This window comes from Artibeus jamaicensis, unplaced genomic scaffold (assembly GCF_021234435.1).
Source record: "Artibeus jamaicensis isolate MK-2021 breed Jamaican fruit bat unplaced genomic scaffold, CSHL_Jam_final contig_2790, whole genome shotgun sequence".
NCBI classification, from domain to species: Eukaryota; Metazoa; Chordata; class Mammalia; order Chiroptera; family Phyllostomidae; genus Artibeus; species Artibeus jamaicensis.
In genome coordinates this window covers 4,105,388-4,132,873 of record NW_026521616.1, presented here as the reverse complement: position 1 = coordinate 4,132,873, position 27,486 = coordinate 4,105,388, and the positions used below count along the sequence as shown (strand labels likewise).

Sequence of the window (27,486 nt, the reverse complement as noted above, 5' to 3'; positions counted from 1 at the left end):
GGGGTAAGGGTGGAAAGACCTTGTTTCTGGGCACAGCTGGATGTCGAAGTTCTCTCCCATGCACATGCTTTGATTGCATGATTTGCAGTTTTGGTCCGCTGTTTGTGTGATGTAACCGGGCTAAAATAAATTTTATAGTTTTAAATACGTATATCGGAAAGGAAGAAAGGCTAAGAATCAATATTTGAAGCATCCATGTCAAAAAATTCTTTTAAGTGACAGATTAAACCCAAAGAATGTTAAAGAATAAATAATTAACATAAGGGCAGCCCTGACCAGTGTCGCTTAGTTGGTTGGGCACTGTCTAGCAAGGCTGAAGGTCGCCAATTTTATTCCTGATTAGGGCACATGTCTGGGTTGTGGCCTGGTCCCCGGTTGGGGCACGTGTGAGAGACAACTGATCGATATTTCTCTCACACATTGATGTGGTTTTCTCTCTCTTTTTTCCTCTCTTCTTCTCTCTCTAAAAATAAATAGATAAAATCTTTTTTAAAAATGTAAGAGCAGAACTTAAGGAAGTAGAAAGCAAACATACAATAGAGAATATTAATAAAGACAAATGGTATTTTGAAGAGATTAATTGCTAAAATTTTGGCACAACTGATCAAGAAAAAAAGGTTTAAATAACCATTATCATGGAATTTTAAAAAAAGGGATAGTACTACAGAATCTACAGATATTTTAAATGAGATTACAAACAACTTTAACCCAATAATTTCTACATTTTGTTGAAATGGGCAAATATTCAATATAATAAAAATAAAACTTCCCAAAATGAACACAAGAACAAGTAGGAAACCTGGATCATTCTATACTTACAAGTAACTCTAGGCCCAAATAGATTTATCATGGCATTCTACAAAAATATTTAAAGAAGAAACAATGCTAATTTTACACTAACGTTATCTCTGAGCCTCAGTTTCCTCATCTGTAAAAGACCGGTTTGGCCCAGCCAAGTTCGTGTTTGCCCTTGATATCCCTCTTGGTGCCACTTCTGCTAGGTCCTGGTCCTGGGTGAAGTTGAGGACTTTTGGCTTTAATGGGAAAAGATTCCTTAATTCTGTGGGTTAGGACCTACTGACCACCATCAGATGAACGGTAGTCACTGGGGTCCTGTCCTTTATGCTCTATCATTTGCAATGGAGGTTGCTATTTTAACTCAGGTCCTCTTCCCATGGTCCTGTGACCCATACCACTGTCCTGCACTCCCAGGGAAGCATAGGAAACTTCAAAGTGTCCTGTAAGAAGAACCCCAGGAATAAGGGTACATAGGGTCATGGGTGCAATATTTATTTCAAAACCTGCAGACTTACCCTTTTAAGCATCAAAACTTTATTTTAACCATCTTGCTTGGAGATTGTGCTAAGTCTGTTACATCCAATACTTCTTCCTAAGTATAGATAAACAAGCCTACATTCTTTAGTTCTTCCTTCAGACTATGGGGTCATAGTGATGAATGTCAGTTATTGTAATCTCAGTGAAGCAAAATATAGTTATTGACTCCTGCACAAACTAAATCTTTCCAATTTTCTACAATTTTTGAATTCTTGTCTGCCTTAAAACAATTTTTCTCTCTACATGTTAAGCTGTTTGCAATCACTTTAGGTATTATAAATGCGTTTTCTAGCCCTGGCTGGTGTAGCTCAGTGGATTGAGCTCGGGTCTGCGAAACCAGACAATCGTGGTTCGATTCCCAGTCAGGGCACATGCCTGGGTTGCAGGCCAGTTCCCAGCAGGGGATGTGCAAAGGGCAACCATACATTGATGTTTCTCTCCCTTTCTCCTTCCCTTCCCCTCTAAAGATAAATAAATAAATTTTTTAAAAAATGTGTTTTCTTAGCAGCTACAGATCTCTTTTCTACTCTGCTGCTTCTATTTTTCTGTGAGTTAAAAAAAAAGAGATAATCGGGAATGTGAATTCTGTGTGTAAACTAGGAGTAAATAAACCCCACTGGAGATAAAAAATTTTTATTTAGATATTAACCTATGTACACAGTCTCCTCCTTCATTCAAGCAGACAATAGGTCTTATGCTACTAGTCTTGGGGAGAATTTGTGGCTGCTATTAGTGAAATTGGGACTGAGAGAGATGAATTTCATCTGACCAGGGATTCTTATGACTTAGGCCTTTGAACTTGGATGGGGAAAAAATCACGTTTTTCAGACTTCCGCCAAGATGGAGGCATAGGTAGAAACGCCATGCTTTCTCCCACAACCAAGTTTAGAGACGACATAATATTAGCAACAGAAAACACAGCCAGAACACAGAAAACTGAACTTTTCGGAAGTCTGATAACAACAAATTCGTCAGCCTGACTGGTAAGAGGGGTGAAACCAGCAGCTGGTGGAGCGGGGTTGCACAGGAAAACTCAGTCAGATGGACTCAGGCACACAGATCCCAGGTATGGGGTTGCAAAGGGTGAACCCAGTGAGCGACCCAATGAGCGACCGGTGGACCCAGCGAGGACGCAGGGGGGCAGGTTGACTGTGGTCCCACATTCGTGCGCTGATAGACCAGCAAGAGAGTGGGCGGTGAGACGAGACCAAGCAGGCCGGAGCGGCGAGAGGCAGCAGAGGGAGCTGCCATTTCCCTGCTCTGACCCCGCCCCCACATACAGCGTCACAACCCAGTCATTGAGTTGACCCACCCTGGTGAACATATAAGGCTCCACTCCTCATAATTAACAGGCACAAACAGATCAAAAATGGCTCAAGAAGATCTCAATGCCCCACAGTCCATAAATCTAAGCAACGAAGAAATAGCAAAACTTTCAGATGCACAGTTCAAAACACTGGTGATCAGGATGCTCACAGAACTGGTTGATTTTAGTCACAAATTAGAGGAACATATGAAGGCTAAACTAATTGAAATGAAGGGAATTGCACGGGAAACCAATAGTGATGAAAAGGAAACTGGGACTCAAATCAAGGGAGTGAACCAGAAGGAAGAAAATAATGGCAAAACAGGAAAATATGAAGAAACAAGAATTCAAAAAAATGAGGAGAGGCTTAGGAACCTCCAGGATACCTTCAAACGCTCCAACATCCAAATTATAGGGGTACCAGAAGGGGGAAAGGAACAGCCACCAGTGGAAAACTTACTTGAACAAATAATAAAGGAGAAGTTCCCCAATCTGGCAAAGGAAATAGATCTCCAGGAAATCCAGGAAGCTCAGAGAGTCCCCAAGAAGGTGTACCCAAGAAGGAACACACCAAGGCACATCATAATTACCTTACCCAAGATTAAAATGAAGGAGAGAATTCTGGAAGCAGCAAGAGATAAGGGAACAGTCACCTACAAAGAACTTCTCATCAGACTGTCAGCAGATTTCTCAAAAGAGACCTTGCAGGCAAGAAGGGGCTGGAAAGAAGTATTCCAAGTCATGAAAACCAAAGACCTACAACCAAGATTGCGCTATCCAGCAAAGCTTTCATTTAGAATGGAAGAACAGATAAAGTGCTTCTCAGATAAGATCAAATTCAAGGAGTTCATCATCACCAAGCCCTTATTATATGAAATGTTAAAGGGACTTACCTAAGAAAAAGAAGATAAAAAAGATGAACAGTGAAAGGACAGCAAACTCACAGTTATTAACAACCATACCTAAAACAAAAGCAAACTAAAAGGACAGCTAGATCAGGAGTGGAAACATAGAAATGAAGATCACATGGAGGGTTAGCAACAGGGGAGTGGGAGGAGAAGGGGGGAGAAGGTACAGAAAATAAGTAGCATAGATGGTAGGTAGAAAATAGATAGGGGGAGGGCAAGAATAGTAGGGGAAATATAGAATCTAAAGAACTTGAGACACGTGGTCATAAACTAAAGGGGGGAATGGTGGGGGTGGGGGGTACAGGGTGGAAGGGAATGAAGAGGGGAATAGAACAACTGTAATGGCATAATCAATAAACTAAAATTTAAAAAAAGGAAAAAACCATGTTTTTCTTTTCATTAATCTGTATCTGAAATGTAGCATTTCCTTCCATTATGAATGCAGGCAATAAACCACTGTCGTATTAACAGTGCCAAGCCTTTTTCATCAGCAGAAATCAGCTCTTTTCTTGTCCTATCATGGGTGTTGCAATATGTTCAAATATTAACATTTCTCAGTACTTCCAAAGTATGAAGTTATTAGATCCATCACTAGATCTTCATATTCAGTCTAAAAAACCATGCATTACTACATGGTGTCTATTTTTAAAATACCATGATAATTGTATATACTTCAATATTTCTCCCCAGGCTGGAGGAAGGAAATAAGGAAGGAGCAGAAAGGGCTGTGAGACTGAGAGCAGGCGCACAGGTCCCTGCAGAGGGCATAGCTACTCACTGCATCCAGGGACTGTGTCCCATGCCACCAAGTTGGGAACAGAAACTGCAGACAGCCACTGTGCCCTGTAGGGATAAATGCCTGAGGGCTGAATAGCCCCTCCCAAACAAACCCCTCCCAAAACTGTGCAAAACTTTGGAACCCCCTTCAAAAGCTAAGTTCTGTTTTTCATACAACTGAGTTTGAAGGCTAAAGTTTGTGGCAGCTGTGAAGTCTCCTCTAGTCACTAAAAGGCATAGCTTCAATTATGGAATTTCTGTGCACTGTAAACATGAACAGCATGGGAAAAGTTAAACATCTGTGCTCGGATTGTATGATCTAGCCTGGACCTGCTATGCATATTGTAAAGTTAAATGAAAAAAGAGCCCCCCCTTTGTGTTATAGTAGGTAGTCTCAGATATGACAGTTGAATAATAATAATAAAAACAAAACAAAACAAAACAACACAAGCTCTAATCAGGTTGCTCGGGGCCTTTGATGGAATCCTGAGCAGTGGCTACATTTCAGATGGGGGCTGACGTATGGCAGTCTGTGTGTGCCAGCGCTGGGAGAGGCCATGTGCAGTTCTGGTCTCTCCATTTGCTGCCTCCCCGGCCAGGGGACACAAATGGGACCCCAGACATCTTTGTACTGAGTCCAGTCTCCACTGCCTCCATTAGAGTGGCAGCCTCACAGGTCAACTCAGCCCTCTGTCTCACTTTCTCCTGTTTCTTCATTTCAAGATAAACGCTCAACTCAAGGGCTAACGGAAGGACCAGGCCAAAGCTTCCTCCTCCATTCTACCTTGTCTACAAACTCCCTCCCCAAAATTAAATACCCACTTGGGGTGAGGAGGAAAAGAGAACTCCCTGCTCCCCTCAACTCTTGTGGAGAGCTTGCTTTCCCACCCCTACATTCCCTCCTCAGGCCTTTCTTGCCCCCAGTGTACCCCAACCCCTGCAGGGAGAGAGGGAAGGGTCAGAGGGAGAGGTAGGGGTAGTGTCTAAATTTTTGTTATTCCCTGAATCCTCACTTTGCCCTTTTATAGCTGGGCCTAATGTGGGAAGAAGAGCCTCAGGCCTCAGCCTGCCAGATTGTGCAATGGACCAGCTGACAGGTAAGGAAGGCCTCTCCCGCCCTCAGATAATGTCAGCAGTTTCAAAGGCAGTATCTTCTAAGGTTGACTGAATAGCTTCTTGCTATTGGATGAAGCTCAGGTAGAGCTAAGCTAGGCTGTAGGTCCGTCTCCCTCACCTCTATCCCTTGGCAACAGGGAGGCAAAGGGATGGAGAGACTGGAGACTGGGTTGTAGTCCAGAATCTGTCAGTAAAGCATCACTAGTCCATCCAAGTCTCCTTCCCACTTTAGTCTTAGTTGTTCCATCTTTAACATAAATGGGTAAAACTAAATGAACTTTAACATCTTTTTCATCCTTTAATGGTCCTTGCACATTATCTATGTTCCCAAAAATACTCTCTCTAGGGCGAACCAATAGGCTCCATGGCAATGAAGGGCCTACCACAAGCCACACAGTCAGGCAGGGGAAGAGGGGATTGGAACTCGCCTATTTAGAATCCTAATCTACTCAACTCTATTGTTCAAGGCTTGACCTCACTCAGGAAGGAGCTCTACCCCTCTTCTAAAGGTTGGGTGTTCTTTCAATTAATATACATGCATGAGGGGAACGTTGGAGGCCCAGGAGAGTTCTGCTCCTGCTGCTGAGCTCATAATCAGGAAGAAAGCCAAGAAAGCTCATGACCAGGAAAGGAGAAGGAAGCCTGGAGGCCCAGCGAGATGTGACACTGGCCGATGAAAAATGATAGATGCTAATGATGCATTAGGATAAGAAAAAATAGGTGCTAGAATGGCTTACTTGTTCAGAAAACAATGTTCCCAAATATATGTTGTTGTCAGAGAAAAGTGGCATCTTATCTAAACATGCAATCAGCTAGGCTGGGAAAAGAGGCCATGACTTAGTGACACATACAGTCTGTGAGAAACAGATTGGAAAGGGGCAGAACAGGGGCTTGTGACTGGTTGCCTCTCGCACACCCCCAACTGAGGACCTGGCCCACAACCCAGGCATGTCTACTGACCAGGAATCAAACGCACAACCTTTCGGTTTGCAGGCCAGCATTCAATCCACTGAGCAACACCAGCCAAGAGTGGATTTTTATAAGCTTCTGTTGGTCTCTTCAGGCTTGACATTTTGCTTCCTGGTCCACACGCCTGTTGGAGGAGACATGGGGTTCAGAGGATAAATAACCTTGAGAGACCACAGTAGTGACTAGAAGTTTCATCTTTCTCCCTCTTTATTTTTTATATTTTGAAATATTTGATATAGCCCAAAGAACATATGTTACATATATGTAGTCATATGTATAATAAAACAAACACTTGTAAACCCACCACCCCACATAAGAGCTGGAACATCACTGTCTGTGCTCTAAGATCTCTCCTTACCCTGAGTAGTGGCCACGTTTCGGGTGGGGGCTGACGTATGCTGACAGCTCTTCTAAATTTGTCCCACAATGTTTTGCTTTCCTTTACATTTTCCTACACATAAAGCCCCAAACAATAAATTGTTTAGTTTTGCTTATTTTTAAATTCAACAAGAATATATATTATGAATTACTTTTTCACTCATATTTCTCAAATTCATCCATGCCAATGTGTATATAGTTTATTCATTTGTACTAGGTATAGTATTTTATTGTGTGAATACATCACAAATAATTTATCCATTCTTTTGTCCAAGGGCATTTGGATTCTTTCCAATTTTTTGCTGTTTTGGTGTCTATGTTTGCTGGACTCCAAGTATAAGAGCTTCTCTGGGGTGTATACCTTGGAGTAGAATTACTGGGTCAAATTGTTTTTCAGAGCAGATGGACCAACTCATGTTCCACCCATCAGAGTTCCTGTTGTGCTGCATCCTCTCCAAGATGGGATTATTCTCCCACTTTCCAGCAGGATCCCTAACTTGGGTATCTCTGCTGGGGACCGAGTTAGGCTCCCACCTTTCCCAGACAGAGCCTATGGATTTTAAATGCCCCAGTGAACATGCTGAGCTCCTTCTATGTACCCACAGTCATTAACTGAATAATGTTAAGCACCAGGGAGAGGAGGAAATGACAGTTTAAGGATAAACTAGATAGTTTGGGGGTAGACAGTTTAGGTCTTTCCATGTGACTATCAGAATCATTGGATCCTTTCATTTATTTACTTATTTTTCACACAAGGACATTTTTTAAACTGATTTTCTTAGACAGGAAAGCAGGGAGAGAGTACTTAGAGAGAAAGGGAGGGAGAAAGAGAGGGAGAAAAACACTGACTGGTTGCCTTTTAGTATGTGCTGAAATCTACCCCGTCCAAGGCCCCAACCCACAACCCAGACATACGCCTTCACTGGGAATCGAATCCCAGACCTTTTGGTTTTCAGGATGACGCGCAATCATCTGGGCCACACCGGCCAAGGTGATCAACGGATCCTTTTAGAGATTAAAAGGAGATTTGTTTTTTATAATTTTTAATTTTTTCTAAATATTGTCATCTTTATCATATAAAAATTTCATTGGCTTATCAAAATCTATGATTGCAAATACCTAAAACTTTTCACAATTCACAGGAATTGTCAGCCTAAGAAAATGAGCTCACTGTTGGCTATTCTAGATGATGCATTCCATGAATCTTGGTGAAACCAACTTTTTTGGTGTAACAGAATTTACAAAAATCACCAGATATATGTCATTTATCTGTCTCTAATGAGACCATGAGGCAGGCAGGACCCTTTACACAGATTTCATCTGAGAATTGCCACTTCTTCTTGAACCATTACACGAGGCAGGTTTGACAACTTTTTATTTGCATACTAAAAAATTGAGCACTCCATTTGTTAAAATAATTTGAACAAAAAAATGGCACTCTGATTGAAGTGTATTTTACAGCCTGCAGGACACCTTGGACCCGCTGGGTTTTTACTCTAGGTCTTACTGTGCTCCCACCCAGCTCTTCCTTCACCCAGTTTCTCCAGTGAACACTATTTACCTCCCTCTACTCTCTCTTCCACTCTCTAAGTCAGTATTTCTCCAAATGTGGCCCACCACCCAACCACACGACAAGCAGCTAGCGTGTTTGTTAAAAATGCAGATTCTCGGACTCCTCCTCAGACCGAATCTGACTCTCTGGAGTGCAGTTCTGGAGCCCGCAACAAGTTCCCCAGGTGATATGTGTGCATGCTGAGGCTTCAGCGCTGTTGCTCTAAGCACTGCCATATGGGAGGTAATGCCAAGGTCATCTCCAGGGACATTCAGACACTCTCCCTACAGCTCCTCCATAAGGGACGAGTCAAATTCCACCTTCTCATGACCCTTCCCCTACTTTCACTGTTCCCCAGGACAGCAGGGATAAGAGGACCACTGAAATTGTAGCGTCTGTGTGTACAAGATGTGCAGCTCAGCAATTTTTTTTTACATAAAAATAAACTGATTTCTGGTCAACTAACATAATGGTGTATCTTTCCAATGGAATCCTGTGCAACTATTAAAAGTGACCTTATATTTTGATGACTGCATCTCCATTTTCATTGAATCTTTTTATTAAAAAAAATTTAATATTTGAAAGAAAAATACCATATGATCTCACCTTTAACAGGAAGCTAAACAACAAAACAAAAAAGCAAACAGAATAAAAACGAAAGACACTGAAACAGAGAATAGGGGGGCAGTGACCAGAGGGGAGAGGGGAGAGAATTTAAGGGGAAAAAAGGGGAGGGATTTAGAGGAACAAGTATGAAGGACACAAGGACAAGAACTAAGGGGGGTGGAAATGGGAGGGAGGTGGGGAGCACAGGGCGGGTTGGGCTGGGATGGGAGAGATAGACAGAAAACTGTACTTGAAAAATAAGTAAATAAAATTTAAAAAAAAAGAAAGTAGGATGACAGCTAATTGGGTGGGGAGAAGAGGGGTTGAAGGATTGAACAAAAAGGAAAAAGGACTCATGGACATGGACAACACTGTGGTGATTGCTGGGGGGAGGAGGTATAAGGGGACTAAATGGTAACGGAAAAAAATACAATAGAGATTACATTAAAAAATTTTTTTAAATATTTTATTTATTGGTTTTAGAGAAAGGGGAAGAGAGGGAGAGAAATGATGTGTGAGAGAAACATGGATTGGTTGCTTCTCACACACACCCCAACCAGGGATTGAATTTGCAACCCAGGAATGTGCTCTGACTGGGGATGGAGCCAGCAACAAGTCAGGGCAATTTAACATGATTTTTAAACATATACACCCCAATGTTCATAGCAGCACAATTTATAACAGCCAATTGCTAGAAGCAACCTAAGTGCCCATCAGTAAATGAGTGGATGAAAAAACTATGGTACATTTATACACTGGAATTCTACACAGCAGAAAGAAGGAGCTCCTACCCTTTGTAACAGCATGGATGGAACTGGAGAGAATTTTGCTAAGTGAAATAAGCCAGGCAGTGAAAGACAAATACCGTATGATCTCACCTTTAACTGGAACCTAGTCAACAAAATGAACAAGCAAGCAAAATATAACCAAAGACACTGAAATTAAGAACAAGCTGCCAGTGACCAGAGGGGAGAGGGGACGGGATAATGGGAGAAAAGGGTGAAGTGTTTACAGGAACAATTATAGAGGACATATGGACAATAACAAGGGGGGATGGAAACAGGGGAAGGAGAAGTGGAGGCTGGGGTGGTGGGGAGAGGTGGGGGGAAAGGGCGGAAAACTGTACTTGAACAACAATTTTTAAAAATATTTAAAAAAAAAAGATTTGGTGAGCCTGGTACCCTGAATGATTGGGCATCATCCTGCAAAGCTAAACCTCTCTCCCTCTTTCTCCCTCCCTTCCCCCTCTCTAAAAAACAAATAAATAAATATCTTTTAAAAATTAAATAAAAAACATATCAAATTATAGTTTCCACTTTTGTTTGAATTTCTTGCAATATGTAGACGTTATCTTTATAATCAGAAAAATACAATGAAACACAAAATACAAAAACATCCAAAAGCATTTGCTGGATATTTTTAAAGGAGCTGGTTTAGATTATTCAACAAGTCCTGACAACAAACATCTTTAAATTATCAAAGGAAACACTACAGGAAAAATTTTTCAGATCTGAGGAACCTGAGTTTCCAGATTAAAAGAGCTCACCAAAAGGCAAGCACAAACATCCCTGGCTGGCGTGGCTCCGTGGATTAAACACTGGACTGGGAACCAAAGGGTCACTGAATTTGATTCCCAGTCAGGGCACATGCCTGGGTTGCAGGCCAGGTTCCCAGTGAGGGGCATGTGAGAGACAACCACACACTGATGTTTCTGTCCCTCTCAAAGAAAACATAGAGTACTGAAGTCACCATAATGTAATGCCTAGAATTGAAAAACTGAGAAATTGTAGGATATGCATATTATTTAAAATACGGTTAAAAACAAGGGAAAGAGTTGAAAGTAATTGCCTCTGAGGAATGGAATAGAGATATGATAAAAGACTAGTGTATTTTGCCATAAGCCTCATGGTAGTATTTTTTTAACTACGTGATACATGCGCTGGGCCACAGTGTCTGCGGTGTTTTAGATGAGATAAGATACATTCACATGGACTACTGAGTCCTGTGGAGGAAAAGGGACAGCACGGCTACTCTCTCAAGGGGAGAGTGCCCCATCCCTTGCCTTGACGGGTTTTTATTGGTTTTCAATTTGCATAGGAATACCAGTAAAGTTCATTAATCATTGTCAGGCAGTAAGGATCAAACAATAGATAGCATACGAAGAACTACAAGGGCCTATTCTGAGTCAGGGTCTGTTAGCTACAGGGCTACAAAACTTTGGGAAACAAACTCATTTCCTGCTTGGACCCTTATCATTTAATTGAGAGTATTCTTATCAAAGCAGGTTTCACAGGATTTTATGTATTCTTTCTTAGGCCTGATCACCCCAGGACCCATGCTTTCCAGCACAGGGCTGCACTGTCCTTTGTCATTGTTTCAGGCTTATGTCAGGCAGGGGAAGTAAGGCAGCCAAAAGATTAGGAGACTTCTCACAGACAGAATGAGGACTCAGGCTATGTCAAAGCCGAGGGATGAGGGTTCATCACCCCCTTTTACTGCAGCCCCCCTAGTCCTTCCCAGGGACCTCCCTGTGATCGTGCCTGTCTTAGGTCGTTCCCCTCTTGGGGAATCTTACCCATCATTGGCTAACCAATCAAGCATTGGGGGCCAGTTATGGATGAAGTAAAAGGAGCAGAAGCAGCTCTCCTGCCAGGGAGATAAGCTTTGTCTCCTTAGTGGCTTATGGTTCAAAGGTCGCTCACTCAGCCTTAGCCATGGGAGGGTTACAGCTTCTGAAACCAGGCAGGGTGGTTCCCAACAATTATGCACACTTATTATTTTTGTAATGAAAGTTGGAACATACATACATTGCTATTTGAATGTAAAATGATTCAGTCATTAATTTAAAAAGTCAAACATAGCTCCAGCTGGGTGGCTCAATTGGTTGAAGCATCATCCTATACACCAAAAGGTTGTGGGTTCAATCCCTAGTCTGGGTGCATATTGGAAGCAACCTGTCAATGTTTCTCTCTCACACAGATTTTTCCTCTCTCTTCTCTTTCCCTCTCTCCCCTGCCCCTTCCTCTCTCTCTGTAATCAATAAAACATGTCCTTGGGTGAGGATTTAAATAAATAAAAAGTTAAACATAGAGTTACCATATAACCTGGTAATTCCACTCCAAGAAATATAGCCAAGAGAATTGAAAACAAGTGTTCAAACAAAAACTTACATAGGAATAGTTCAGCACTATCCACAATAGCCAAAAAATGGAAACATCCCAAATATCCATCAACTGATGCATGGATAAGTAAAATGTGGTATATATCCTATAGTGGAATATTATTCAGCCTTACAAAGGAATGGATTGATATATGATGAGTCTTGAAAACATTACCCTAAGTGAAAGAAGCCAGACACAAAAGGTCACATATTATATAATTACATTCAGAATAGGTAAATCCATAGAGACAGAAAGTTGATGACTGGTTGGCTAGGGCAAGGGGGAGGGGGAGTGAGAAGTGACTGCTTAATGAGTACAACGTTTCTTTTTTGAGCTGATGACAATGTTCTGATGATGGCTGCACAACAACTACTGAATTGTACACTTAAAAATGGTCAAGTGGTGGATTTTGTTATGTAATTTTTATCTCAGTAAAGAATACCCAATTTGAACTGCCTTAAACAACAAAAGAGATATTTTGAGTTTAAAGCATTAAAACACACACACACACACTCCAATATGCATGTTTTCCCTCCATTCTCCCAGGCCTAAATCTACTGTGCTTCAAGGTCCCGGTACACTGAACTGCAAGAGGGGTTGGGGAGGCCAGGGCATTGTAGTGGTAGACGCCTGAGAGCCAACCAGGGTTACAGCTCGGCCAGTAACTTGTTGTAAGACCTGCAGAATTCTTAACCTAATTTTTAGTTTCTTCACCACTAAAATGGAGCGATAACAGTTCTTATCTGTATGATGGTGAAGATTAGAAGAGATAACCTTTTTTAAAAGCCTTACCAAGTTTAAAACATCAATGTGACAGAGACTTTCATCGGTTGCCTCCCGTACCCAACCCAACCCACAGCCTTCTGTGTATGGGAAGACAACCAACTGAACCACCAGGACAGGGTGAGATAACATTTTCAAAGTCCCAGGCACAGTGTCTGCCCCACAGTAAACACTTAGATAATACTAAACATAACCTCACTTAGTGGACTCTTAGTTTAATATTAGTATTAGACAACCCCTAAACACCAACTTGTGGAAATGATCCTCCTGCTCCTAGAATGAGCAGTGTGAGCATAATGAAGCAGAGCAGGTAAGAGAGGATTTCCAGAAAACACAGTATTATATTTATTGAGTGCTTACTCAGTAACAGGCTCTGTTCTAAGGCCTTTTCCCATATGAGCTCAAACCCCTTGCCCACCTGACCTGCCTGCTAACACCTGTCTCAGGGAGAGACGTGTTCCTGGGGCCAAAGATGCTGGGGTTTAAGATTAAGACCAAGCAGCAGGAAGGAGGCTGGCACTGATCAGAGAATTTTGGGGCAGTGGTCAGCGGCTTCAGCAGGGACCCAGAGGTCAGGTGAGGGTGGACCCGGGCAGGAGCAGGATGCAGTACAGCCTTCAAAGAAGGCCTTCAGGGACTTCTATACTGTCTGCCTGCGGAAGGTCCCCGAACAGGAGGACAGTGAGGTGAGCAGGGGTGGGGTTGGGCCACAGGAACCAAAGGGGCTTTGAATTCCACTGGACAAAGTGGCCAGGCCCAGTCCCCCAGAAAACCTCCCCTGAATGAGCCCTGCCCCTTCTCTAGAGCCCTCTCATTCTGAGCTGCCCACTAACCTTTCCTGTTCACAGAGCTCAGTTTACTCACTCTGCTAGTCTGAGTTGTTCGCAAAGTTGCATTTTATCCTTTTTAAACAGTGGGCAAAGGTTCCAAACTGTGTGCCTCTCATGAGCTCCAGCAGACCTCTGGGCTCCATGAAGGCAGAGCTGGTCTTTCATCTCTGTAACCCCAGTGCCTAACATTTTGTAGACGCTCAGTGATGGTGGTTGAATACATAATGAATGGCTATGTGACTGAACTGCCTTTCTTGGGACCCAGATCTCACCCTTGGCACTCTAGAAGCAGAAGCAGAGGGCTATGACAGGAGCCCTGGCCCAGAAATACTAACTGGCAGTTACTATAACCCCTTACATGTACATACTGACAGACAATGTCAAAGCATCCTCATTACTGTTTTCTTCTTTAACTCCTTGGTTGTTGGACTTCCATACAACTCAATTTTCTGTTAGTTCTGGTTGTTATTTTGTTTCTAAATTGTTGTTGTCCTTATTTTGGTTGTGTGAGGAGGCACAGTATGTCTACCTACGCCTCCATCTTGGCCAAAAGTCCCCTTATACTTCTTGTGGCTGGTCCAATACTCAAGCTGATATAGGACAGATTATATCAATACTGTCTTATAAGATTAGGTCCAATACTTAATCTGATATAAGACAGGTTAACAGGAACCAAATTTAATTACTTGTATACATATGGGAATTCCATAAGAATAGGGGGCCAAGAACAAATTGGAAGCTGACCCAGGGAGAAAGAGGGGAGGGTAATGGTTTAGATTTCAAAGGGAAGGTAGACACTTCACAGGTAGATGAGAAGGTGTGAACGTTGGTAAGCAAATTCTAGCCCAGCCACCCAGAAACAATGGGACACAGAGGGGAGTCTAACATTTGTTCATATTATGCTAAGGTGATAGTTAACCTTCTTTAAGCATGTTTTTACTTCATGTTAGCCAAAAGGCCAAGAAGCTATCTTTTTCTATCTGAATTTCTTTAGGCAGGTAAGGTGGGGGTGAAGGGGTATAAAGGTTTCTCCTTGAGTCTTTCGTTTCTTAAAAATAACCTGCTTAAAATAATCAATATCCAAAAAAGGTATATTTTGGGGCAGCAAACTCTGGTCCCCCTCAATATACATATATACTCAGGAGTTCATGAAGTTTATCTAAAAACAGTCACTCATAACCAGAGTTCACAGAATACCTGAGGAGAATACCAAGTATACACATGCAAAATACTGATGTTAGAGTCCAACCTCATAATTTCCTGGAATGGGATCAAAGAGTGTGGATTTTTTAAAAAATGCTTTCCATGAAAAAACAAAAATGCTTTCCATGGCCCTGGCCTGGTAGCTCATTTGATTAGAATATTGCCCCGATGTGCCAAGGTTGCAGATTTGATTCCTGGTCAGGGTGCATACAAGAATCAACCAATGAATTCATAAATAAGTGGAACAACAAATTGATGTTTCTTTCTCTCTCTCTCCCTCTCTCTTTCAAATCAATAAATAAATTTAAAAAGTAATTTTAAAAAGCTTTCCCTGGATTCTGATGTGCATTTTTATTGTTCTAATGCAAAATTGTTGATCACAGACCAATAAAAGAAGCACACAAATAACAACAAAGAACAAACTGGAGTAAGCACATTAATGTAGTGACAAACCAAGTACTATGGACTTTCAAAAGAGGGAGAAGTCACATCTGGATGAAGGAATCAGGAAATATGAGTAAAGTGGCAATCTGTGAGGGAATATAAAGTATGTATAGGTTATGGACCAGTTGAAATTGTGGGAAGGAGAAGAAGAGGCCATTTCAGTAAGAGAGAGCAGCTTGAGGAGAGAGAGAGAGAAGCAGGAAAGAATACAAAGTGTGAAAGTGTGTTCAGGGACCAGACCATAGTGAGTTTGGCTGGAGGCTGACTAAACATGAGAAGAAAGGAGTGGGGACTTTCAGTCAAGATGGTGGCGTAGGCAGACACGGCTCACCTCCTTGCACAACCACATCAAAATTACAACTAAATTATAGAACAACCATCACTCACAACTGTCAGAAATCTAGCTGAATGGAAGTCTGACAATTACGAAATTGCAGAAACCATACCCATCCCACCTGGTAGGAGAAGCAGAGATGTGGAACAGGCTGGTCCCTCACCCCACATGTGGTGGATAAAAATTTGGGAGGGATATCTCAAGAGTGAGGAGTCCCAGTCCCACACCGGGACCCCAACCCAGTGTTGCACTACCAGGAAGATAAGTACCCATAACTTCTGGCTGCAAAATCCAGTGGGAATTGAGTTGGTGGAAGAAACTGCTGGAATCCCAAGCAGCTCCCCTTAAATAAAACTATGAACTATAAAATGGCAATAAGTACATATCTACCAACATTTGAACCTAAAAAACAAACAAACAAACAAACAACAGGAACACAGACAGAATCATGGATATAAAGAGTGTTTTCATGGTTGCCAGATGGGAGGACAGAGGGGGAGATGGGTAAAAAGGTGAGGGGATTACAAAGTACAAACAGGTAGTTACAGAACAGCCATGGGGATGTAAAGTACAGTGTAGGAAATGGAGAAGCCAAAGAACTTATATGCATGACCCATGGACATGAACAATGGTGTGGGGATTGGCTGAGGGAGTGGGGGTGCTGGGTGGAGGGGGGCAAAGGAGAAAAAATTGAGACAACTGTAATAGCATAATCAATAAAATATAATTAAAAAGAAAAGAGAGAAATGAGTGGGACTCTGTTGTGAATGGTCTTATAGGTCAGACTGAAGTCTTATTTTTTTAAAATATTTTATTTATTTATCTTTAAGGGGGAAGGGAAGGAGAGAGGGAGAGAAACATCAATGTATGGTTGCCTTTCGTGGGTCCCCTGCTGGGAATTGGCCTGCAGGGAACTGGTCTGCAACCCAGGCATGTGCCCTGACTGGGAATGGAACCGCGATTGTCTGGTTCGCAGGCCCGCGCTCAATCCACTGAGCTACACCAGCCAGGGTGAAGTCTTATTAAATACAAATGGGAGAGTGTATACTGTAGAGATGCTGATCCTCTCAGAATGGATATGTATATTTAATGTAATAACAATTTAAAATCCTGAAAGAATTTTTGTAGCAAACTTAATAAAATGGTTTCAGAGTTTGTCTGGAAGCATAAACTTGAAAGAAGAGTCAGACAATAAAAAGCTATGATAATTAAAACGCATGTGTGCATGTGTAGAAGTAGGCAGACAGATCAATAAAACAAGTCTAGAAATAAACCTAAGTATACATTGGAACTACATAAATTACTAAGAGGACAATTCAAACTGATGGGTCAAATATGGTATTTAAATAAAACAAGCAAGTCACAAAAAAGATAAATACTGTATGATTCCACTTATATAAGCTATCTAAAATAGTGAAATTCACAGAGATACAAAGTGGAACTTTGGTTACCAGGACCTAGGGGGAGGGGAAAAGGGAGAGTTGTTTTTCAGTTGATAGAAAGTTTTGGTCTTGCAAGTTGAAGAAGTTCTAGAGGTCTGTTTTACAACAATGTTCAAAATAACAGTTAAAAATGGTTAAGATGGTAAACTTTATGTTATGTGTGTTTTACCACAATTAAAAAATTTTAACAGTATTCCAACATTCAGCCAGCCATTGGATAAGGTCCATACCTCGTTAGATTCCAGGTAGAATAGATACAACAATGGTGAATATTTAGAGAATGAACACCAATCCTCCTCAAACTGTTCCAAAAATTGAAGAGGAAGTAACACTTCCACACTCATTATGAAGTCAAGATTATCCTGATACCAAAAATCAGACAATGATACTATCAAAAAAAGAAAACTACATCAATATCCCTTATTATCATTAATGCAAAACAAAATTACATAAAACATTGATCCTCCACAAAATACTAGCAAATCAAATTCAATACCATATTACAATACACCATGACCAAGTGGGTCTACTCTTGGAATGCAAGGAAAGTTTAATATATGAAAATCAATCTATTAATATACCACATAAATGGAATGAGGGAAAAAAACAAATGATTATCTCAACTGATGTGGAAAAAGTATTTGACAAAGTTTAGCATCATTTCTTGATAAAAACACTCAACAAAGTAGGAACAGAAGAAAACTACCCCAACATAGTAAAGGCTATATATATGAAAAGCCCCAGCTAATGGCATACTCAATGGTGAAAGATCAAAAGCTTTTCCTTGAAGATGAGCAGTAAGACAAGGATGCCTGCTCATGCCGCTTCTGTTCAACATAGTACTGGAAGTCCTAGCTACATCAACTAGGCAAGGAAAAGAAATAAAAGGCATAAAGATTGGAAAGGAAGAAAAAAGGGATCTTTGTTCACAGATGACATAATCTTATATGTAGAAAACCCTAAGGATTCCAGGAAAAAAATAAACAAATTCATCAAAGTTGCAGAATGCAAAATCAACAAAAAATTAGGTGTATTTCTGCATACTCACAATGAACAATCCAAAAACAAAACCAAGAAAGCAATTCCATTTGCACTAGCATCAAACATATAAAATACATACTTATGAATAAACATAATCAAGGAAACTATATCAGTTTGCTAGGGCTTCCACAACAAAATACCATGGACTAGGTGGCTTAAACAACAGATACTATTTTCTCACAATTATGGAGGCCTGGAAATTCAAGATCAAGGTGTCAGCAGAACTGGTTTCTTTTGAGGCCTTTCCTGGGCTCGCAGATGGGCACCTTCTGGCTGTATCCTTTTACGGCTGTCCCTCTGCACTGTCTGTGACCTAATCTCCTCTCCATATAAAGTCACTAGTCATCATGGACTAGTGACCACTCTAACAACTTAACTTGATGTGGGTCTTTTAAAACTCATTCAGTCTGGTACACAATGAACACTTAATTTGAAGATTTCTTTCTCAGCTTTAGGAAATTTTCTTCCTTTCTTTCAAATTCTGTATTCTCATCTTGTGGAATTTATGGTCTGAAGGTGCATTTATGGTCTGAAAAATACAGTCATATCTTCTGTTTTGGGGACTTGGAACAGGAGGGAGAGTAGTCAAGTGTACACTTGGACCCAGTTCTTCCATTAGCTTTTAATAGTTGGAAACTTACTTTCCAAGTTCTTGAAGGAATTCAGCATTGTTTTATAAGAATAAAAAAGATGATGTACTAAGTGTGAAGTAACACTTGAGTAGCTCTCTGTTATGGGAATGTAAGCAGAGAAAGTCATTATTCTGGGATTAGGACATAGCTTTTTTGAGTTAATTAAGGTGGCCATTAGGTTTCTAATATATTAACTTAGTCCCCAAGAAAGAGCTGGATAAATTTATATAAGGAGGCCAGGGTCTTCTGGGCTAGAAGGAATTGATACTCAATCACTGCTCTCTAAGACAAGAGGTTAGAGAGCCCTATGGATATTGACTGGCTGGCCTTGGCCAAAGGACAGTGGCAGGGAAGAGTAACAAGGTCTTTGAGTAATTAACTTCTGTAAGTGGGAGTCCAGACTGATGTCCTCTGGGGTTAATTTCAGCACTGCAGATGGCTGATGCTCAAAGCAGTTCTGGTACAAGCTAAGCAACGTTTCAGAATTAGCAGCATTGCCCACTGAATGTGCAGAATCAGTTTCCTACTACAAAGGGGCAGCATAAAGCAAAGGTATAATTAACTAATTGGATGCCTATACTTTCTTTGCTGGTGTGTGGAAGTTGGACAGACTTCTCGTACCAGATTATATTCTTGGTGATTTGAGAGTAAATCAGGGAGATGAAACCGAAGAAGCTGATGTTGAAGATCTTATTAATCTATTTTATGCAATCTCTAGATAATTTTCATTCTATGTAAAAAATTTTATAGGAGATGTAATTATCATTTTACCACAATTTTAGGAGCAAGCCAACTTACGTCCACCCATAGGGAAATTAGTGAAAAAATTGTGCTGTGTCCATACAATGGAATAATGCTATGCACCCATCACAAAGAACTATACAGAACTATATAACTGAAGTAGGAGAATCTCCAAGACTAACATTTGAGTAGAAAATATATAATGTTTTTATAAAATTATTTAGTTATATATAATATCCTTATGAATATATACAGGTCCAGAAATTAGGTTACCAAAATTTAATGGCAATTGGCTCTAGGTGGTGATTTAGATATGTTTTGCTTTCTTTTTTACACTTTCCTGTATTATTTAATTTTTTAAAAAATTTACTATAATGAACATATTTTATCTTTATGAAACAGTTTTTTAAAAATGGAAAGTGACCAGAGATGTTATAAGGAATGATAGTAATATAATAATAGTAGAGTAGTAGCTTACTGTATATCAGAAACTATGCTAAGTATTATATGCATTATCTGACTTATTCTCACAACTCGGTGAGATTACTATTCAGTTTTGTGATATTGAGGAAACCGAAGCTTGAATAGTTTAAGTACTGTCCATACTCACAGGGTTAATAAGGGGTGGGGGCAAGATTAAAGTCCAAATTCCCTGGCTACAAAGCAAGTCTCTCTGGTTTGAACCACAAGAGAGTTGGATCTCTAGAGCTAACAGAGAAATTCAACATCTTAAATATAATCTACTTTCAACCCTACTAGTCAGAAAAGGTATTTCCTCTTTTACCTTTCCAGAAGAAAGCACTAAATATAGTAAAAATCTCCAGCACCGAAGTCACTACCAACTAAAGACAGAAAACCTGTGGTATTTGCTACAATGGTAGATCCAATGAACCATACCTTCCAGTACTGGAAAGCAGCATAGTCCCCTCTTCTTGAATATGGCCCTTTGACTTGCTTTAACAAACAGAATATGGTGGAAGTACCAGTTCTGGGCCTAAGCCTTGAGAAGGCCTTTCAGCTTCCACTTTTGCCTTTTTGGGAGTCCTGAATCACCATGTAAGAAGCCTGACTACTCTGCTGGGGAAATTATGTGGAAAAGTCACTTGGAGAAGGAGAGGATTTGAGACTACAGAAGAGAGAGACCCAGTCATTCCAGCTGAACCAGCCTCCAGTTAATGTTACTACCAACAGCAAGTACTGAAGAAGAATGGCCTGGGGTGGGGGTGTCCTAATCCCAGCCCACACTGGGATGTTTTTAATTACACATTTTGGAGTGGTTTATTACATAATAGGTAATAAAAACACCTCTTTAACTTTCCTTGGATGACTACTGATACACTCAGTTCTGCATAAAGGTGAGATCGCCATTCCTTACTCCCTAATTCTGTTTTATAGCAATAGTTTACCAGAAGCTTTCACATTAATTACATGGACCTAGGGAAAAAAAAAAAAATTTAATGGAAACCGGTACTAGGTGAGGATCCAGAGACTTTACTCCTGGTTTTGTTACTAGTTGTATAACTTTTGCAAGTAATCACCCTTTAATCTCAATTGTAAAATGGGGAAACTAATGCTCAATTTTCCAGAGGGTAAATATTCATGTAACCGAGTTGAAAAGAAAATGAAACGCATTTAACAGCGCTTTCAGCTCAAGAGGCAGGTAAAGAAATACAAAGAACATGGACTTGATGTCATCAGGGTGTAAGATCTTGAACAAACGACCCCAAATTCTTCCTCTGTAAACGAGACTACTCTGTCTTATCTCACCGTTTATCTGTGATGTTTAAATGAGATATCCAGGAGACCTGTTGCACAGTAAGCGCTAACTGCCCGCCATCAAATCCAAAAGCACTTTCCCCTGCCCCTCGCCCGCCGCTTATATATTCTGACCAACCCCAAAGACTGATTAGTAAGTCTGTAGTGAGGCCGAGAATGCAACTTTGTTTCAAAAAAAATCTACATTTGTAAAAAACAAGTTACCTAGCAGATTCTAATGCAGGTACCTTCTTCACGCAAGACTCCACTTGCTACCACCCCCCTTTTTCTGTCAAAGGGAACCGCGAACTCCAGATCTCGCGACAGTTTCTTCTTTCTTCAGAGTCTACTACAGATCGCGCGAGGTGTTGATGGTCCAATCGCGAAGCTAGATGGCTGCTCAAGATGGCAGCGCGCTGGGAGCGTACGTTGTGCGTTTCTAGGAGCTTCGCGCTGCGGGTAGCTTAAGATTCTCGTGTTAGAGGCCCACTCCAAGTTGGTGGTTGGCTGGAATTTGGACTCCATAGGTGAGTCGTTTATTATCCTTCATGCGGGTTGCTAGTTTACTCCATCCATGTATCACTCATGTTTCTCATTCCCAGGTTTTGGGCCCGTGGGGTGCTTACTTCGGGGTCTTAGGAGAGACCCAGTTGGGGGTGGGGTTGGGGGGCGGGGAGTTCACAAATAGACTGCAGACTAGGATTGAACGAGGGAAGACCCTGAGGGCTGAGGTGGTTTAGAGATACCTGAAACTGAGGTGGGAACACAGACTGAATGGGTAAAATGAGGGTGTGGAAGGAATGGAAGAGAGGGAGAACTGGTGGTGGCGGAACCACAAAAAGTCGGATTTATGAGGGAAGGCAACGGGGTAAAAACGGAGGTTGAGGTTGAAGTGGGAGGACTCTGTTATGAAGAAATTAGGACTTACGAAAGCGGAATTCAGACTGCGTTAAGTGGTAGTTGAAGATTATTTAAGGGTCAGGAGAAATCTCCTTGGCTTTTTGGGCGGTCTCGGGCAACCCGGAAGAAAAAAACCCAACCCTAGGACTGAACCTTTTTGAGAGTCGAGGTAGGGGACTGTTTACCAAGAACGAGGATGCTGTTTTTCAGTGGTCTGGACGGTGAAAATAGTTACACATCATGTTATTAATCAACAAGTCTTACTAAGTCCCTACTCTCCCAGGCCCTAATTTAGATGCTGGGAAATCACAGTGAACAAAATAGACAGGAGGTGTTCCCTCATGAAGTTTTTTGGCAGGGCCATTTTTTCAGAAAGTAAAATAAGTAAAACGTATGGAATATATGGAATGTCAAATAGGTAAATTCATGTAAAGATTGAAGCTAGTAAGGGAGACCAGGAGTGTGTTCACTTTAAGTAGAGGTAGTCAGGAAAGACATCAGTGAGAAGGTGACATTTGATTCGAAGACCTGAACAAGGCCAGGGTATCTTGTATGTATGTATTTCTGGGGAAAGAGAAATCCATGCAGACTATTAGCAGATACAAAAGTCCTGAGACAGATGTATACCAGAATTGGTAAATAAGGAGGTCAATGCAGCTATAGTAGAATGAGCCAGGAAGACAAAAGTAGATTAAGTTAGAGAAAAGGAAATGATAATGCTGATCCCAGGTAAGAGCTGACACTCAAATTGAGGAATCTGAGAGATTTGGCTAAGAACCCATTGCTTGTAGAAGGAGCTTGGTTAGCAAAGAAGTGGCTTTATTGACTCATTCTGTATCTGTTCTGACCAAAAAAGATTAGTAAGGTAGGAAATGAATTGAATCTGGCATACATGAATGTAAAAGGGTCTGTGTATTATAATAAACCTGACAGGCTCAGTGACCAAAAGTAACCACACAAGATGGTCTGATCACAAATTCCAACTGGGCAGGTCATAGCGGGTAGTTAATATCAGGCTTTATCTTATGAGCTCTGTGTATTGTTCTTAATGCATCTAACTTAGCATACTTTTGAATTGTCAGAGTAAATGAAAGAAGAAAAATGAAAAGACCAGTATGTCTGGAGTACAGTGTTGGAAGGGGTAAGTGGTAACAAAGGAGTCTGGAGGGATAGACAAGGCCCAGATGTATGCTTTGTTAATAGTAATAGTTTTGGACTTTATCAGCCTAATAGCTTTAGGAAGCCACTGAAGGGATTTAGCAAAAAATACTTAATGATGATGTTTCAGCCAGCTGAACTATCCATCCGGGGCAGGTTTTAAAATTTTATCCTAAGAGTAAGGCTTTGAGCAGTTGGGTATATGTGGAGGTGGGAAAAGGAATAGAGAGAATAAAGGTGGACTCTGGGAAACCAGTTAAGAGACTGTTAAAGCAGTGTAGGTAACTTGTATTGGGCTCATAATGGTGGAGATAGGGGAAGATACATGGATTTGAGAGGTCCTCAGCAGACTAAGTCCGCAACTTGGTATCTTGGGCTGTGAGAGAGAAAGCAATCAGATGATTCCTAGGTTTCTGGCTTGTATAATACTGTTTAGATGAATGCTCACTATGAAAAAGTAGAAAATGCAGAATGGTATAAAGAAAATTAAAATTGTCTTCTGCCCTGGCTGGTGTGGTTCAGTGGATTGAGTGACTGACTGTGAACCAAAGGGTCACAGGTTCGATTCCCAGTCAGGGCATGTACTTGGATTGCTGGCCAGGTCCTCATCATGGGGCCTGCAAGAGGCAACCACACATTGCTGTTTTTCTCCCTCTCTTTGTCCTTCACTTCCCCTCTGTGTAAAAATTAATAAATAAAATCTTTTTTTTAATTTCTTTAAAAAGCCCTGGCTGGTGTAGCTCAGTGGATTGAGTGCAGGCCTGCGAAACAAAGGATCGTGGTTTGATTCCCAGTCAGGACACATGCCTGGGTTTCAGGCCAGTTCCTAGCAGGGGACACACGAGAGGCAACTGTACATTGGTATTTCTCTCCCTCTCTCCTTCCCTTCCCCTCTAAAGATAAATAAATAAATAACTAAATCTATAGTCTTCTTTAAAAAATTTCTTTTTGATCCTCACTTGACATTTTGTAAGATTGCGTTTAAAGAGGGGGCAGGGAGGGAGAGAGGAACATCAATGTGAGACAGAAACAACAATTAGTTGATTTTTATAGGCTCACCGATTGGGGACCGAACCCATAACCAAGATGTGTCCTCACTAGGAATTGAACTTGTGACCTTTGGTATTTGGGACAATGCCCAATGAACTGAGTCATACTGGCCAGGGCTCTAAAATATTTTTAATTTACCAACTACTTAGAGATTTACTAAACCACTGCAGTGGCCTGTCTTCTAGTTTTTATTTCTTGGTATAAGTGCATTAACTTTTTTTTCCTCTTTATAATCTGGTAGGAGACAAAATTATGTTTGTTTTCATTTGGTTTTAGCTTCCTAGGAATGACAAGACTGAAATTTATAAAGGAAGTTAGAATAGAAGATATTTTTTGAAACTTCAGTGATCTTTGGTACCCTAAAAAATTCACCCATGCAAGGCCACTGTAAAAAAACTAAGTTCTGATTATAATATTTCTAGCTATAGATTACAGTACCTTCTACCACTCTGATGCTTTTAAAGGAATGGTTTTTAATTTTCTTTCTTGGTTCGGGAAAAAAAATCATATGTTGTGTAAATTTTTTATTGTGGCAAAATATACTTAACATAAAATTGACCATTTATTTGTAAGCGTATGCTCAGTGTCATTAAGTATATTCATAATGTTGTGCAATATCACCCCTAACCCTTTCTAGGAGGTTTTTTAATCCTAAGCAGAAACTGTGTACCTATTAAAGAATAACTCATAATTCTTCTCCCCCCCCAATCCTTAGTAACCTCTACATTACCTGTATGAATTTGCCTAGTCTTGGTACCTCATATAAGTGGTATAATACAATATTAATATAATATATAGTATTTCTTTTAAGTGTGGCTTATTTTCTTTAGCACAGTGGTTTTAAGGTTTGTCCATGTTATAGCATGTATCAGAATTTCATTCCTTTCTGTGGTCGAGTAATATTTTATTGTATCTATATACCACATTCTGTTTATCATTCAGCAATTTGTGGATACTTGGTGGTGTTTCCACCTTTTGGCTGTTGTGAATAATGATGCTAGGAACATTGGTAGGCAAATAAATGTTTGAATCCCTGACTTCAGTTTTTTTGCTTATACTTTGGAAATACTGGATTATATGGTGATTCTGTTTTAACTTTTTTAAGAGTCACCAAACTGTTTTCCATAGTAGTTGTACTATTTCATTTTCCATATGCAATACATGAGGGCTCTAATTTCTTCACATCCTTTCCAACATTTGTTATTTTCCTCTAAAAATTTTTTTAATAGTAGCCATCCTAATGAGTAGAAGTGATATCTTATTATGGTTTTGATTTGCATTTCTCTAATGACAGATGATGTTGGAGCCTCTTTTCATATTCTTATTTGTTGTATATATTTAAAAACATAACTTCTACTTTCTCACTTGATTGGCAAGGATGTGTTGGCTGAAACTGTTGACTTGGCAACCAGCTTTTCCTCATTAAGATTTTTAAAACAAAAATGCTGATCCCCCCCTTTTCTTCTTTTTTAAAGATGGCTCTGAGTAAATCAATGCATGCAAGAAATAGATACAAGGACAAACCTCCTGATTTTGCATATCTGGCATCCAAATACCCAGATTTTAAGCAACATGTTCAGCCAAGTCTGAATGGAAGAGTGAGGTAGGTAACAGATGACGAATTCTTGATACTGTATTATTCTAGTATAATATGAATGGATACAGTGTAGTGGAAAATGTACTGGGCTGATTGTAGACCTAAATGCTAATCCTAGACATTTTATTAAACATCTTATCTGACCTTGGACAAGTCACCCTCTTTGGGTTTCTTTCTTTTAGATTATTTTTTAATCCTCACCTGAGGGTATGTTTTTTTATTTTTTTATATAGAGAGAGAAAGGAAGAGAAATGCTGATGTGAGAGAGAAACATTAATTGGCTTCCTCTCCATACGTACCCCAACCAGGGATCAAACCCTCAACCTTTTGGTGTGTGGGATGATGCTTCAGCCAACTGAGCGACCTGGCCAGGGCTCTGGATTTCAGTGTTTTACTCTATAAAATGACAGGATTGAAGCAAATGTTTTTAAGTTTCCTCCAGCTTAAAAAAAATCGAAAAAATTTCTCGGTATCTAAATTATTTCTTACCCAGAAGAGATCCCAGAGCAGCTGCAGAGACCTTAGAATTGTGCTGAAAAACTTGGTGGCTGGTGAGGGTCTAAAGTCCTTTTTTCAGTGTTATATTGAGGTAGGAAGATAATAACTGTGACATCAAAACTGTGAATTCACAGATATTAGGATGGTACTACAATAAGTCAAAAAGTTGATTTTGAAAAAATTAATAGTATGAGTGCTTCAGGAAATGGTTGACATTAATGATAATGGTATGGGAATGACATGTTGGCAGTATACCCTTCAGAAGGAAATGTTTGATTGCATTCCTAAACTCTAAGTTACAGAGCAGGTGGAAATTCCAAGCGCGCCTAGGGAAAGGTGTATTGATTTAGCTGTGGGGAAAAGGAGGAACAGGATTTGTGAGGAAGACAGAAGGTAAGTGATAGTAGAATTATAGGGCTGACTTCTTCCTTCCTCCTAGCAGTCTTCTTAAGTAATAGAGGTCTTAGGGCAGCACTTAACCTGAGGCTCAAGATACCTTAGAAATCATATAAAAGTGTTTTCAAAATATATATGCATTCATTTTTCTGGGAAATAATCCTTAGTCTTCATAGGATTCTCAAAGTGATCTGTGACATTACCTCCATCCCCAAAAGGTAAGATCAGATGCCCCAGAACCATGTTTTTAAACTTGCTTACTTCATTCAGTGAAAAGTTGAGCACAGCCTCAATTATGAATGCTTGAACTACTTAATATTTATTGATTAACCATTTTGTGCTAAGTTCTAGGAAAGCCATTATAATAAGAAAGACATGTTAGGTATGTATGGGGGCGACTTTGCCCTCCAGTCCCCCCATCCCCCATGGATGAAAGTAAACACTACCAAGACATGATCTGCTTTGGGAGGAGAGGTGCTAAGTTTCTCAGAGGAAAAAGGCCTTGAGCCCCTTCCTCCAGGGGCTTTTATTGGGTTGTAATACACAGGAATACAGGGTGGCAAGGATCAAACAG

At 40.5% G+C, this 27,486-nt stretch overlaps 1 protein-coding gene and 1 long non-coding RNA gene across 3 annotated transcripts in view; one reads left to right on the top strand and one right to left on the bottom strand.

Annotated features, from left to right (window-relative positions):
* The window catches only part of LOC119040665 (uncharacterized), a 59,206-nt gene extending 52,734 nt beyond the window's left edge, over positions 1–6,472 (bottom strand). The window contains exon 1 of the long non-coding RNA XR_005080905.2: positions 6,403–6,472. This is a non-coding gene — a long non-coding RNA (uncharacterized LOC119040665). The remainder of the gene's footprint in view (positions 1–6,402) is intronic.
* A 15,235-nt stretch (positions 6,473–21,707) lies between these two features.
* The window catches only part of METTL16 (methyltransferase 16, N6-methyladenosine), a 100,107-nt gene continuing 94,328 nt past the window's right edge, over positions 21,708–27,486 (top strand). For both annotated transcript variants that reach the window (XM_037133749.2, XM_037133747.2), the window contains exons 1-2: positions 21,708–21,840; positions 25,897–26,024. In XM_037133749.2, the coding sequence (XP_036989644.2) occupies positions 25,897–26,024 (128 nt within the window). In that variant the 5' untranslated portion in view covers positions 21,708–21,840. The remainder of the gene's footprint in view (positions 21,841–25,896; positions 26,025–27,486) is intronic.